The sequence below is a fragment of the Podarcis filfolensis genome (genome assembly GCF_964270895.1).
Source record: "Podarcis filfolensis genome assembly, chromosome: 3".
Classification (NCBI taxonomy): domain Eukaryota; kingdom Metazoa; phylum Chordata; class Lepidosauria; order Squamata; family Lacertidae; genus Podarcis; species Podarcis filfolensis.
In genome coordinates this window covers 110,610,766-110,624,450 of record NC_139606.1, presented here as the reverse complement: position 1 = coordinate 110,624,450, position 13,685 = coordinate 110,610,766, and the positions used below count along the sequence as shown (strand labels likewise).

The 13,685-nt window shown below is 43.9% G+C and overlaps 1 protein-coding gene across 4 annotated transcripts in view; it reads left to right on the top strand.

The window, feature by feature from the left end:
- RTN4 (reticulon 4) overlaps window positions 1-13,685 on the top strand; it is a 62,978-nt gene that overhangs the window by 7,309 nt on the left and 41,984 nt on the right. Inside the window, exons 2-3 of one of the 4 annotated variants that reach the window (XM_083604911.1) lie at window positions 8,400-8,456; window positions 9,923-12,244. The exons of 1 other annotated variant lie outside the window; for it this stretch is intronic. In XM_083604911.1, the coding sequence (XP_083461037.1) occupies window positions 8,400-8,456; window positions 9,923-12,244 (2,379 nt within the window). The remainder of the gene's footprint in view (window positions 1-8,399; window positions 8,457-9,922; window positions 12,245-13,685) is intronic. 2 more of the 4 variants (XM_083604912.1, XM_083604913.1) reach the window with 2 other exon arrangements.

Below are 13,685 nucleotides of genomic sequence, written 5' to 3'. Positions count from 1 at the left end.
GGAGTGCTATCTTCCCCGGCCACTTTGAGTCTTCATCAGATGCTGATTGCCTACATGTTCTCAAGTTTGCTTCTGCAGCCTTAAGGACTAGAAACTCATTATTTCAACATGAAAGCTGGGATTCCCAAGATGGGATTCCTCCGCCACATAGCCAGATCTTCTAACAGCACAGTACAGTGTTAGAAACTCAGATATATAAGCTAGGTGTCTGTTCGCCAGGGGGTTGGACTAGATGACCCTCGGGATCCCGTCCAATGCAACAGTTCTACAATTTCTATGATCTCAGCTACATTGCTTGATGGTAGCTTGCTCTTACAACAGATCACTTGTCCCAGTATGCAAGAAGGAGAAACACACACACACAGTGGAAATGATACTTTCAACTCTGGTCGTCAACTTGGCGCCCTGCCATGTGATGCCCAAAATCTTTCTGATACACTGCATATGGAAGGCTGTAATTTGCCTATGACTCACTTGCATAAAGCAGCGTGCTCAACACGCAAGCAGGTAGACCTTCATTGTGGTATTGGTCGTTAGCATCACATTCTCCCATGCCCTGTTTAGGGAAGCTTTTAATGTTGAATAGGTTATTGTATTTTAGTGTTTTGTTGGAAGCCGCCCAGAGTGGCTGGGGAAGCCCAGCCAGATGGGCGGGGTATAAAGAATAAATTATTATTATTATTAAACCCTTTTGGAGAGGCAAGCCATTGCCATAGCTGCCTTGTCCAGCTCAGAGTTGATGGAGAGGTTGCTGGTTATGGTGGAGCCCAGGTAGACGGGATTGTCTACCACCTCTAGTGTGTTTTCCCCAGTTCTGATGTATGGAGAGCTGGCGACATCATGACTCTTCGCCAGGCTGATGGTTAGGCCAAACTCCCTGTGGGCTTGGGCAAAATGTTTGAGATGAGTCTTTGTAGAGCTTCCCCAGAGTGCGTTGTCAAAGCTGTGTCATCTGCAAACAACATCTCTTGGATAAGAACCCGCCACATTTTTGTACTGGCATGGAGTTTTGCCAGGTTGAGCAGGCCCTATCAGTCCTTCAGTGGAGATGCACACTGTCTCCAGTCATGCTGAAAGCATAGCAGAGCAACAGGGAGAAGAATATGCCGAAGTCATCAAGCTAAACTATGGTTTAGCGCGAAAATGTGCGGGGGGCCCCCCCTAGAAAGGAGATTGTGGCTACTTTGCTTATCTGGTCTTGCTGTGAGCTAAGTCATAGTTTTCCTTGGTGCTTCATCGGAACGTGAGCTTGTGGTTTGTCTTGGTTACCATTCGTGATTGACCTGGAGGGAGACTGGGATGTTGTACTACAGCTTACATCATCCAGCATGGCTGATTATCTGGGAAGATGGGAGCTGTAGTTTACCACCAACATCTGGAGAACAGCATTTTGGCTCCCCCACCTCTGGTGGATACATAGAGAATGCACAACTTTAGTTAAGTCTTGGTAGGCTTCGCATGTAAATGCCTTCTTGAATTGTATCATATTTTTCCTTCTGAACACAAGGACTGCAGTTCTGGTAAGGTTTCACCATAAATCCTATTTCTATTTACAGTAATATTAAAGGAAAACAACTTTAAAGTTTTGGCAGCAGCTCAAGAGTATGTCACTGGGTATTTGCATTGTTCCCAAATGTTTACCTGAGAAGGTGTGCTGTTGGAAACTTACCTTGAATACCTGTCATCCTCTCCACATGCTTTTAGCTCATCTCAGCTTTCATATGCTGTTGGGATGAACTCCCTTTTCTCATTGAAACAAACCCCTGTTAAACCCTCCCTCGTTTTCCCCTCTGTACTCCAGAACTTGCTTCTCTCTGCGCTACTATAACACACAATTATCCTCCTGGTTTCCCTTCCCCCAATTCTCACAACTTTTACTGCCTTCTCCCTCTACCTGTAGTCAACTTACCTTCCAATCTGTTCTTCTCCCCCTTTATCTAAAGCATCTATCCCATTATTTCACATCAAAGACTTTCCAGAGTAGCTTAAAAAGATCAGATGTAAGGCACTCCCCTGCCTTCAGGATTACAATGTGCTTCTCATCCTAGGAGTTGCAGTTGGATCTCTCCCAGTCAGGAGGTTTGTGCCTAGGAGGGTCAGTGCTTAACCCTTCATGTCCCTTCTGGTTCTTCCTAAAGACCATATTTCCACATGTAGCTTCTCCACTGTTGACCTTCAAGTCTCAGTGCTTGGCCTGAAGGGTGGGTGGGAATATGTGCTTATTTGAAAAATAAGAATGCCAAGCAATTATTATTATTATTATTATTATTATTATTATTATTATTATTATTATTATTGGTTTCCTCAGCCACTCTGGGTGGTTTCCAACAGGAGATTAAAAACACATCAAAACATCAGTCATTAAAAAACTTCCCTAAACAGGGCTGCCTTCAGATGTCTTCTAAACGTCAGGTAGTTGTTTATTCCTTTGACATCACCAGCTCAATATGTACTCAACTTTGAACTTCCACAAGGCTGTCTTGAGTCAATGCATCGATTGGCGTAGAGTCAGACCCTTTCTGCCACCTGCCATTCTTCCCGGCACATGCTCCTTCAAAACACATCCTTCTCTTTACACTACCACACATCTCTCCACATGTAAATCTTTCAATTTCTAAAATTTATTCTTTTCCCCTGCATTTGTGTGTCTCGCTGTGTTCGCTCTTTCTTGGGGATTCAGCCTTCTCCGCTGGTTCTCTTTTCTCTCTCATTTTCCCTTCCTTCAGTATATGGTTTTGCTTGCATCCCTCTACAATGCCTTGCTGAGAACACATGGGGCTTTCTTTCCCCCCCCACAGAGCTTTTATTCCCCAGCCAGTTCACGCAGGCTGAGAGCCTCAGACAGGTGGGCTAGCCACACTGGCAGCCTGCCTGCAACAGCTTAGCAAAAACTGGCACAGACTTCCAACATGGGCCTCTGAACCCAAAGCGTTGCCCCATCCCTGCCCATACTTTCGATGACCTTGAGAGAGCCTTACATTTTCCCAGGCATGAGTGGGAAACAGTTGCAAACAGTGGGGCCCTGGGAATTCTTCCAGAGTACAGCAAATAAGACAGGGGTTGGGCTGTGACTTCTCTTTTGCAAGTCTGGTTGTATGGAGACCTCATGATTGTCAAGAGCTTATGTGTTTTCAGCGTGATATGATAGCTTTGGCAGAGTGTAACTGTTCTGATAACATTGTTTCGGAAGACTTCTGCAAAATGGCTTTTGCCCTCCTCTGTTGTTGCACTGGGCGTATTTTCTTGTTTAGAAATGTATGCAGATTCGTTGAGGCAATTTAATATTTTTGAAGGTTATGATTTGAGTTCAAAAGGTTCAAACGCCAGTATGTAGGGAACAGATATTAAATCATTACCTTCTGTTCTCTGCCAAAACAAACTTGATTTTATGAAAGTCTAGTCATTATTGAGGGGGAAAGCCAGTTGTAGCTGTACATACTAAATGTGTACGGAAGCAGGGAATGGAAGCATCTGGGAATCAGCGGATGCCACTGTTGTACAAATGTCCGTTGTTTATTTCACTGTTGAATTTGCATAATAGTTGTAAGTTCGTAATGGCTTTGTAATAATGCCAGAATGGCTGCAAGTAAGTTTTCGGCGGCCTTGTTTGATCTGTTTTCTCATTGTTTTTCGTTCCAGTGCTTGTACTAATGTTTTTGTAGTCAAAGCTGGACTAGTATTTAAGCCTCTCTGTGGCCAGAGTATGGAGGCTCCTACTTGCCATATTTTGGTACAGTCCTATGCACCTGGCAAGTAGAAGCCTCACCTCTCCTGTTATAGTGTTCCAGGAAGCCTCACTTCTCCTATTAGTGCTTCAGGAAGAGGAGGAGTCAATCCCAGGAAGCTGAGAAGGGTGGTAGTGGTGGGGTGTGTGGGGTTGTGTGCCACTGTTGATACCTGATGATCCGTCCTAAGTGACAATCAACTTAAATTCTAGCTCTTATCTTTCTAGGATGGATGATTTCTCTTGGCAAATCATTTAAGATGGTATTTATACCCTTCTTCTTTTGTAAACATTTGAAAGCAACTAAATGATAAATGTGAATCTAAAACGTATCCTTAAAGGGATTACTACTTGCATTCCATTTTTTAAAAAGCCTTTGACAATAACTAAATTACATTGTTCAATAAATTGGGGCCTAGGGGCAAACAGGGCCCCTTCCCATTAATCCTATCTTCTGGGATACTCTTCTGTGACCTCTGAACCCTTCTCTTTCATGTATCAACTTCTTGTGAGTGTGAGGGTTCAGTATTTCAGTCTTGGAGAACCACTGCCAATAGGAGTTAATACACCAGTGTGAGATAGTTATGTTCGTATGAGACCAGGAGTTAAGATACTTTGAGCAGGATTCCTGTTGATTGTGGAATCAAGGGTTTTGAGGTGTGTTCCTGTGCAGCAGAACAAATAATTCCTGTTTTGCCGCCTCGTTGACTTTAGTGCTCCCTCTCCTTAAAGGGGGTGTGTCTTCTCTGAAATAGTAAATGGATGCATAACTTCAGTATTAGAGTCTGCATGCCCACATTTCATACTTGTATGCCATTAAGGGACAATTCTTAAGACGGTTTTGCATTTACAACTTTAAATAAGCCAAAAGAATAGATATTAATGGTAGTGTTGTCTTCTGATGATAAGTAGTGGTTGCTATTTTGCAATTTAATAACTTGGAAAGGTTTTGATAACATGCACATTTAGAAACGATCCATTAAAAAGGCTGAGATTCCTCCATTGCAGGGTGTGATCCTATGATTCTATGTTTAAATAAATAAACATTTCAAATGTCTGACAGTCCTCATCAATACCATTTAATTGTTCTCATTTCAGCCAGCAGATTTTCGCGAAGGTCAAATTTTAATGTGGAAATCCATCTCATAACTCACTGTCCAAAGTGATGCTTGTCTAGCTATGCATAAATAATTAAAATGTTCCAAACGGACATTATGGTGCACACTTTCTCAAGCCCTTTTAACAGATAATAGGGTAGCAGTATAAACTGAAAGCAAAATATGTTGTATCAATCTGCACCAATCTCTGCTTGCATGAGCAGCACTTACACATCAAAGTGCAAGTAGATAAATAGGTACTGCTCCGGTGGGAAGGTAAACGGCGTTTCTGTGCGCTGCTCTGGTTCACCAGAAGCGGCTTAGTCATGCTGGCCACATGACCCGGAAGCTGCACGCCGGCTCCCTTGGCCAATATAGTGAGATGACTGCCGCAACCCCAGAGTCGTCCACGACTGGACCTAATGGTCAGGGGTCCCTTTACCTTTAACCTACAATATGGAGAAAGCTGTTTTTCAGATGCCATGTAGCAATAAACTTTGCACTCTGCAGCTTCCCACGAAGTGCTTCAGCCATCCTCTTAATAATTCCCTTTACACAATTTTGATAACCCAGGGTTTCTTCAGGAGGGAGGCCAGGGTATAAATTCAATAAATAATAATAATCTATCCCTTAAAATTTGGAAACCAGGCAATGTAAAAGCTAGGATGAGATAATCACCCACACCATTTTCTGCATCTTGTGCAAATAAATGCATGCATTAATAGCGCCTTGGTTTTGCAATGCACATCTTTGTTCTCCTCTGCCGGATCTCTGCTTTGTTGAGTAATCATACAGAGGCAGACTAACATTCCTTAATTCTCAGATGCTTTACTTGGCAACCTGAGCAGTGCAGTAATCTGATCTCTTTGTGCGGCTTAATGCTTTCAAGAAATCAAAGACCAAATAAAGATTGGCTCCATTTTATACTTGATGCTTTGGAAGTAGAATGTGTACAAATCAGCAGGACACCATTTAAGTTTATGCTGCAAAGCGTCTCTCCCGTTTTGTGTTTTTCAGCAGTTTCAGGGCCAAGAGGGTGTGTGTGTGTGTGTGTGTGTGTGTGTGTGTGTGGATGTGTATGATGTAACTCCACACAACCCTAAGAAAGTTGGGAAATGTTAATCATAGTGTATCTTTGATGTTTCTAGGCCACTGTCTGGGTAAAATAATAACCAGGTTCGCTAACGAGGACAAAACCATAACAGAATTAAAAAAGTGGACTATAGTAAAACTACGTAGAAATATAATTATTTTATTTTAAAACACAAGAGAGGGAAAGCAACTGCAGGAAGCAGGAAAAGACCCACTAAATGCAGTGGATAATAATAATAATAATAATAATAATAATAATAATAATAATAATAATAATATTGTCTCCAGAATAGTGATAATTGGATGGCGTTCTAGAGCAAAGAATTCACCACTAAAAAGTCTTTCTTCCTGCTTGGAATTATGGTACTTATTCGCCAGTAGAGATTGACTGTATGGCAGCCATGCTATCCAGTATGGACAAAATCGGCACCTTGAATTGGACCCATAAAAACACTGAAAGCCGGGGCAGATCTCTTAAAACAAGTTCCGTTCAGTGTGGCATAACTCTGGGCAGAAGTCTGGCTCCCATATTCTGAAATAACTGAGGCTTGTAATCAGCCTTCTAGAAGGTAGCCCAGTATAATGCATTATATTCATGTTGGCTTCCTTGGCCACCCAAGGAATTTTCAGCAAAAACATGTAGGTGGTATGCACTAAAAACAGCAATGGTGATGCTTTCTGCAGCTGGCACCTGAAAACAGTCCCTTTGGGCATGCACTTGCGAGGTTTGGGAGATGCAAACAACATCCAGCAGGCTTTATTTATTTATTTATAAATTTCTATACCACTTTATAGGGACGTGGGTGGCGCTGTGGGTAAAACCACAGAGCCTAGGACCTGCTGATCAGAAGGTCGGCGGTTCGAATCCCCGCAACGGGGTGAGCTCCTTTTGCTCGGTCTCTGCTCCTGCCAACCTAGCAGTTCGAAAGCACATCAAAGTGCAAGTAGATAAATAGGTACCACTCCGGCAGGAAGGTAAACGGCGTTTCCGTGTGCTGTTCTGGTTCGCCAGAAGCGGCTTAGTCATGCTGGCCACATGACCCGGAAGCTGTATGCCGGCTCCCTCGGCCAATAAAGCGAGATGAGCGCCGCAACCCCAGAGTCGGTCACGACTGGACCTAATGGTCAGGGGTCCCTTTACCTTTATACCACTTTATATTTTTTAATAAAAATCTCAACACGGTTTACAGCATATTAAATAAATAAATCAATGAAACAATAGCTGGGCGACGTTCCTCCGGCCTCATGAGGAGCCTCTTCAGTGGGGCTGATGAGTCTGGGCCTTGCCCCCCAGGCCAGGTGGAAAGGGCTTTGTAGGGAGCGGTCTTTGTGCCTCACAGCCGGGCGATGTTCCTCCGGCCTCATGACAAACACAACACCGTATAGTTCATAATTCAAGCCAGCCATTCCCTATTGTTGATGGTCAGCTGCTATGGTGTGCGTTGCTCAGCTTTTGCATCATCTTAGATGTGCACTGGTTTGCTCTTAGTCCTTTAATCGCTTTCCCACCAAGTTCACATGTTGCCTCATTAAGTGAGGCTCTGGCAGAGCTCTCCTGCGGGGCACAGGTGGCGCCCTTTGCATAACACTTTTCTTTGCTTCTTGGATCAGTCAGGAAGGATAGCTAGTAATTATCCTGCCGATACTACGCTCTTGAAATAGTTGATCACAAGAGGTGAACTGGAGGGCGTATAAGACTTGGGCGAGGGCTAATGGTTAAATCAAAGCTCTTTTGCTCTTTGCTTCAGTGGAAATATGTTAGCTCAACCTTGGTACGTGATTAAGTGGATATACATGCACTCTTGAGACTGTTAAGTCAGTGCACTGATCCTGCCTGTGCTATTTCATGATTTTATACAACCTGCTTTGCTTTTATGTATCATTTAAAACAGTCCCAAATATTATATTAAAACATCTTTTTCTTATTTCTGAAGTCAATTAGCAATAGCTATCCCCACCCCTGAGAGATTCAATTCCTTAACGTACTTAACGCTCATATGTTTAGGGGGCGAATGTGTGAAGGGGAAGCGTGCTAAAATTAGGGACTCTTGATTCTCATCTTAGGAGAGTAACCGTGTGAAACACATCTGCTTGTGTGGAATTCTGGGTGGAGTTTTAAGTGACCTGTTAATGACCCACATTAGCAAATAAGTGTAGCGGATGAAACGCCCTGGAATTTTTTGGCTGGTGGATCCTGAGTCAATATTCCTGGGCGTTCCTATTTAGGCTTGCAGCTAAGATTGGGGCAAGTGGCCTGGGGGGGGGCGGGTGGAATGGGGAGGAGTGTTCCTTAGCAGAAGCTTTTCCACTTTGTGACAAACAGAGTAATCCTGCATGCGAATTCTCTCGTTTAGTTCTTTTTAAATATGGGTGTAAAATATCTGCTAAAAATATGAATGCTGAATACTCTCTTCTCCCTCTTTCCCTTCTTTGAGCTCATTTTCCACATTTATTTCTGCTGAGGTCATACTGTATTTGTTTTTCAGATGAGACCCTTTTTGCTCTTCCTGTTGCATCTGACCCTCTGATGCACTCTTCTGCAGGCAAGTTATTTCAGCTAGCCTTTTGCATTAGAGTATGCCCCCACCCCTCCGTGTCCTTTGCGTTTTCCTTTCCCACTAATAGTTTCTAGATGTATTTACTAAAAAAAAAAGTTGTCGAGGATCCAAGAATAGTAAAGTCTCCTAAATTTGCAAAACATGTTTTGTTTGTTTCGAAGTGGCTCGAAATTCAAACTTTGGCAGTTTCTGTTTTGCAGTTAAACTGCAGCTGTCCATGAATTCTTGGAACTTTCCCCTAGGAACACCTTGTAGCTACTATTAACAGAATAACTATTAAAGGTGTAGTTGCTTTTGCTGATATAGAGTTGGCTCTAATTGGTTACAATTAATGAACTGTTAGCATTAATGCAGTTTACCATACTTGGAATTGCTTCGTCTTTTCACCTGTCGAGTGTATGATGAAGGTAACCCTGCCAATCTCTTAATTACCGTATTTTTTGCTCTATAAGACTCACTTTTTCCCTCCTAAAAAGCAAGGGGAAATGTGTGTGTGTCTTATGGAGCGAATGCAGGCTTCGCAGCTATCCCAGAAGCCAGAACAGCAAGAGGGATCGCTGCGCAGAGGTCCCTCTTGCTGTTCTGGCTTCTGAGATTCAGAATATTATTTTTTCTTGTTTTCCTCCTCCAAAAACTAGGTGTGTCTTATGGTCTGGTGTGTCTTATAGAGCGAAAAATACGGTATATAGTTAAGAGACTGGGCTTCAGATTCTTTGAGTTTTCCTCTTCCTCCTTGTATTTATTCCCCAGTTTACTGTTAACATTCACATTGGCTCTTAACTATGGTTAATGCTAAGCAGGATTCCCCTTGTTACCCGGGCTTGAAGCTGGTTTGCAAATGCTGGTTCGGAGGGAACCTACTCAGTCTTAAGCATAGTTGGTGTTAAGTAGGGTTGCGGTGAGTCCTCAGTTCCTAGGACACACCTTCTTTTTCAGGAGTAAGGTTTGAGACAAACTGCATTCATTTGCTATTAATGGCCGTCGTAGCGTCCTCTTTTCTCTCTCTTCAAAATATGGAAACCCTAGTTGAAGACTTGGGAGGGAGAGGAAATGCATTACTTAACGCCTTCTCCTGCTCTCTTGGCTATGGTTAAGAGAACATCAATATTATTTCTTCACGGGGTTATTATTATTCACTTGCTTTTTTCCAAAAAAAAAAGAGGGGGTAGGAGAATGAGACCTATTTCTCAGGCTTGTTCTGTAAAACCTGTGTACTTTGCATTGCTCTAAGCTCTCCCCTAACCTTATTGGATTGCACAACATTTGCTGCTTCATTTACATTTACCCTCTCTTAGCTTTAATATTGCATGCTTTCCCTACTAACCTTTCTAGGTGTAAGCGTTGAGAGCTAGCTACTGTGTTTTTTTGGGGGGATCTTGTCGTTAAAACTTGCCTTAACTTTCAGACCACTTGCACTCTTCGCTAACTTTCCTTTCTGTCCACGGCCACAGACAAAGGTATGGACTTGCAGGAGCAGCTGGGTCGTGCATGGCGAGAAGATTTCGCTGCAGCCCCCCTTGACGCTACCGCTTCTCTTCCCTCTCTCTCTCCTCTCTCAGCCAATCCTTTTAAAGACTACACAGCCCCCAACGCAGTATCAGGCGAGCTATCTACAAAGGGCAGTTACGGTCAGGTTGAAAGCCAGGCATTTACCGCTGCTACCAAAAACGCACGGAACCCGTTCCTTGAAGATGCTGGTGGTTCAGAAGCGAAACCTTCGGAAGCAGTGCCCTCTGACACTGGGACAGGGCTATTCTTTTCATCTCAGACCAAGGAACCAGTAGGCACCAATGAAGTGTTTAATATAGAAAAACTATCTGCGCACCAGCAGGACTCTTCTCCAGAATCTCCTGTCGAGCTGTTTGTGAAGCACGATAACGATGCATCTCTTGAAGACCGAAAGCACGATGCCGACGAAAATATGGCTTTCGTAGACCTTTCTGCAAGGGACGACTATGTGGACTTCAAGCCTTTTGAACCATCATGGGCTAGCAATGAAAGCAGCAGTTTGAAAGAAATGGCTAGGAGTCAGATGGACGGTGTAGGTAAATATGACACGGAGGAGGCTCAGACTCTGCCGGTAGAAAAAGACTTTGGAAAAGAGAGCGAGAAGAAGCATGAAAGCAGCAATGAAGATATTTCTTTCCCCAGCACTCCAGAAGCCTCAAAAGAATTTTCAGAAGCTTACATTACTTGTGCCAAGTTTGAATCAGCTGTGACAGTCGAGGGCAGCACAGCCAAGTCTCTGGTGGAGGAGCAGGCCTCTGAAAATAAAACAGACGAGAAAAAGATAGCAGAGATGAAGGCCCATTTTGGCACAGAACCAAGCGTTGCCCACAATGAGTTGGCAAGCGGCCAGGGCAAGAATGCTGAATCTGATAAAGCTGAGAATCTGCTGGCGTCTACTGATGCTCTGGCCAATATGCCCGAAGGTCTTACTCCTGATTTAGTGCAAGAAGCATATGAGAGCGAACTTCATGATGCAGTTAGTCCCAAACTTGCTCACGAAACGAAGATCGATTTGGTTCAGGTGTCCGAGTCGTCGCAAGAGCCCTTGAATGCGGCCGTGCAGCTCTGCCCCTCCTTTGAAGGAGGGTCTGAAACAGCTCCTTCCCCTGTCTTGCCAGATATTGTCATGGAAGCACCGTTGAATGCAGGCGCTGTTGGGGTGGTTGCTCCTGCTGTGCAAACCGAAGCCTCCCCTTCGGAAGCTTTTGCTGGCGATTACGAGAACGACTACGAGAATGTAATGCAGAAGTCTGAGGAGCCTCCCTCGTATCAGGAGGCAATGAATGTACCCGCAAGTCAAGCACAGGAAACCAAGGTTGAACCCGGACATAAGAATGGTACAACTGCGGAAGACTTGGAGAATTCTTATATATCCATTGCATGCGACTTAGTTAAAGAAACGAAGGTTCCCAATGAATCTGCTTTGCCGGCCGTTGCAGAGATATCTAAGGAGGTGATTTCAGAATGTGTTTCCCAACCTGTGCCTGAATATGCCGAGCCTGACGAGAAAGCACCTGGGAAAAGTGACTTATTTGGTAGTTGTCAAGAACCTGTCCTTGCTCAGAAAGAGAGGGAAGCTGTGAAAGAGAAAAGCACCGCATCTGCTGCTAAGATTGTATCCAAGGAAGGTTGGGAGGAGAAGCAGAAGCAGTTGCCTACTTCCCTTAGCAAGCCTTACTTAGAATCCTTCCAGCCTCAGACTGAACCCTCCAAAAATGCACCCACTGTTTGGGCTCCAGAAGTAGCAAAGGAGGAGAAGACATGGAAGGAACTAGACATGGAAGAACTACGTACTGGCGCAGGTTATTTCCCTGTTCCCAAGGAGCTCAAAGTGGGAGACAAAATTGTGCTGTCTGCAGAATCCTCTCCAGAGACGGATGATTTCCCCACAGCTCCTTATCAGGCTGCTAAGTCGGTGATGGAAAAAGATGTGTGGAAGGAGATGGAAAGCAGAGAGCCCCGTGATGCATTTGAATCGGAGGCAAGGCTGTCTCCTTACCAAGAGGTGGCCCACGACCTTTCTTTGAAGAATGTGCAAGTCAAAAATGAAGAGAGAGGTCCTGCCTTGGGAAAACCCTCTGTGAAACTGGACAGAGAAGTGCCTGAAGCAGCGAAAGAGATCTCGCCCCCAGCTGATGCTACTCCTTTGCCAGCAGAGAAAAAGTTAGACAGTGTAGGAAAGGGAGCTGAGAGAGGAGTTGCTTCTGTCAAGGAAAAGGAGAAACCTGCCCCTATGTTTTCATCAAAGCTGACTAAGCCTTCAGGTAACCTGCTTTCACTTCCTTTGCATTTCACTAATCAATGTGTTTCTTCAGCATGCCATGGCTTGTGTCCCTCTCGAAAATGTGTGTCTCACGATCTGGCTGTACATCTCTCTGGTGGCGTCTGCTCAGAAAGCGGCCGTCTAGATTTCCTTCCTCTCTGCCTGCTGCCCAGCCCTTCTTCCCAACATAACGGCTTGAGGTTGAGATTTTATGCTGCACATAGAAGGAGGTGCTGCTGCTTGCTTCAAAACTGTTGCCTCTGTTGGGTCTTCTGTGTAGAATTTGTGTAAGCCAGAAGATGCCTTTGGGTGATGCTTGCTGATGGTGCTTCTAATCTGGATACTCTAGATTCCCAAACTTGGGTCTCTTAACTTGTGCTGCTAGCTAGGGATGATAGGAATTGTAGCCCCAAAACAGCTGGAGACCCAAGTTTGGGCAACCCTTCTCTAGACACAGTCTAGAGAGTTGAGCCTCGTTTAACCAATTCACTTCCTGGGATTATTGGTGGGCAATGATGTCGAAAAGATAGGAATTTTTAGGGGAAAGATTTATATAAAGGTTTTGGGAGAAGATTCAGGTAGGTAGCCGTGTTGGTCTGACGCAGTCAAAATAAATAAAGCTGTCCAGTAGCTATTTTTGGTCACCTGCATACTATCCCTTGCTTTTTCCTTTTGGACTAATTGCAGTCATTAACAGTCGTCAACAGGTTTACCATACCCATTGAGTCAATTATCCATCTCCTACTACCTTTCTGAGAAAACCCCCACCCCACCCTCCCACTATATATAAGGGTCTGGTGACTTGTGTATCTGAAGAAGTGTGCATGCACATGAAAGCTTATACCCAGAACAAACTTAGTTGGTCTCTAAGGTGCCACTGGACAATTTTTTTAATTTATTTTTTGGGAGAAGTGAGGGTTTAAATTATAAACCTATGTTGTGGCTGTATTTGAAATACTCTGCACAGGTACCCTGTTTCAAAATGGGTATCTCAGAACTGGAAAAGAAGAAAAAGGCAACCTAAATGATCAAAACTGGAGCACTGTATGAAGAAAGGCTAAAGCCTTTTCTTTTCCGTTTAAGTTTGGAGAAAAGATGACTGAAAAAGTATGGTGGAGGTGTGCTGAGGGTGAATAGAGATTTTTCTTCTCCTCTCTGTCTATTAGAATGCAGATAATTAGCTTAAAGAATTTGCTTCCATAAGGTGTGGTGATTGATGGCTTTCAAAGTGAGGTTGACAAATTCATGGAGGATAAGTCTTCATCTGCCAGTTAGCTATGCTTCTCCAATGAATTCTACTTATTGGATGCAACAGCTAGACATAGAGGCCACCTGAATCCAGGAGGGGGTCCTGGTCTACCTTCTCAATAAAAGTTGCTGAGTGGGAAACAACGAGAAAGGACTGTTGGCTTCAATGCTGATTGAGCCCTTTGCCCAAGTGT